Here is a 578-nt window from a genome sequence, read left to right as displayed (position 1 = left end):
TATATATACATACACACACAGACACACACAGACACACACAGACATACAAACACACACACACACACACACACACATATGTATATATATATATATATACAATATATATATACATATATAAATATATATAGATAGGTAGATAGATATATATATAAATAAATAAAATCACCTGCAGCTGGGACTAAAGGATAAGCCGGTGATGCCTGCACTTTCGGTGTGCTTATTGCTTCTCACTGTGTGCACACGTCCTGTGCGGAGGTCTGTGGCGCAGATGGCATTTCGGTACTTTTCATTGGGCAGCTTCTCTACACAGTATGTGTATACCAGGTGCGAGTGTGTCCAGCTAATGCCTGTGATGGGCTTGTTGTGTACCTGTGTGTGCGTAGTTGTACTTATGTATAGGTACATATTCAAAAGGAGAATGCAAGAACATGTACACACAACGTACACTTTCTTGTGCGAACTTCTCCACACGAAAGGTGATCACCAGTTGTGAGTGCATCCAGTTAAGGAAAGACTATGACGGGCTCGTGGTGTGCATGTATCGATGCATGCATAGTTATGTAATTGAGAGGATGTTC

The 578-nt window shown here is 40.7% G+C and overlaps 1 protein-coding gene across 1 annotated transcript; it reads right to left on the bottom strand.

Moving 5' to 3' along the window:
- Positions 1–166: 166 nt before the first annotated feature.
- Positions 167–369, bottom strand: SARC_18200 (hypothetical protein; the record flags this gene model as incomplete). The annotated part of the gene is made up of 1 exon (XM_014287718.1): positions 167–369. A coding segment is annotated over one exon (203 nt), but the record flags the coding sequence as incomplete, so codon positions are not given.
- Positions 370–578: the final 209 nt, after the last annotated feature.

This window comes from Sphaeroforma arctica (assembly GCF_001186125.1).
Source record: "Sphaeroforma arctica JP610 unplaced genomic scaffold supercont1.14482, whole genome shotgun sequence".
Lineage (NCBI taxonomy): Eukaryota > Ichthyosporea > Ichthyophonida > Sphaeroforma > Sphaeroforma arctica.
Note: the sequence above shows the minus strand (reverse complement) of the source record. Positions and strands in the feature narration are given on the sequence as shown.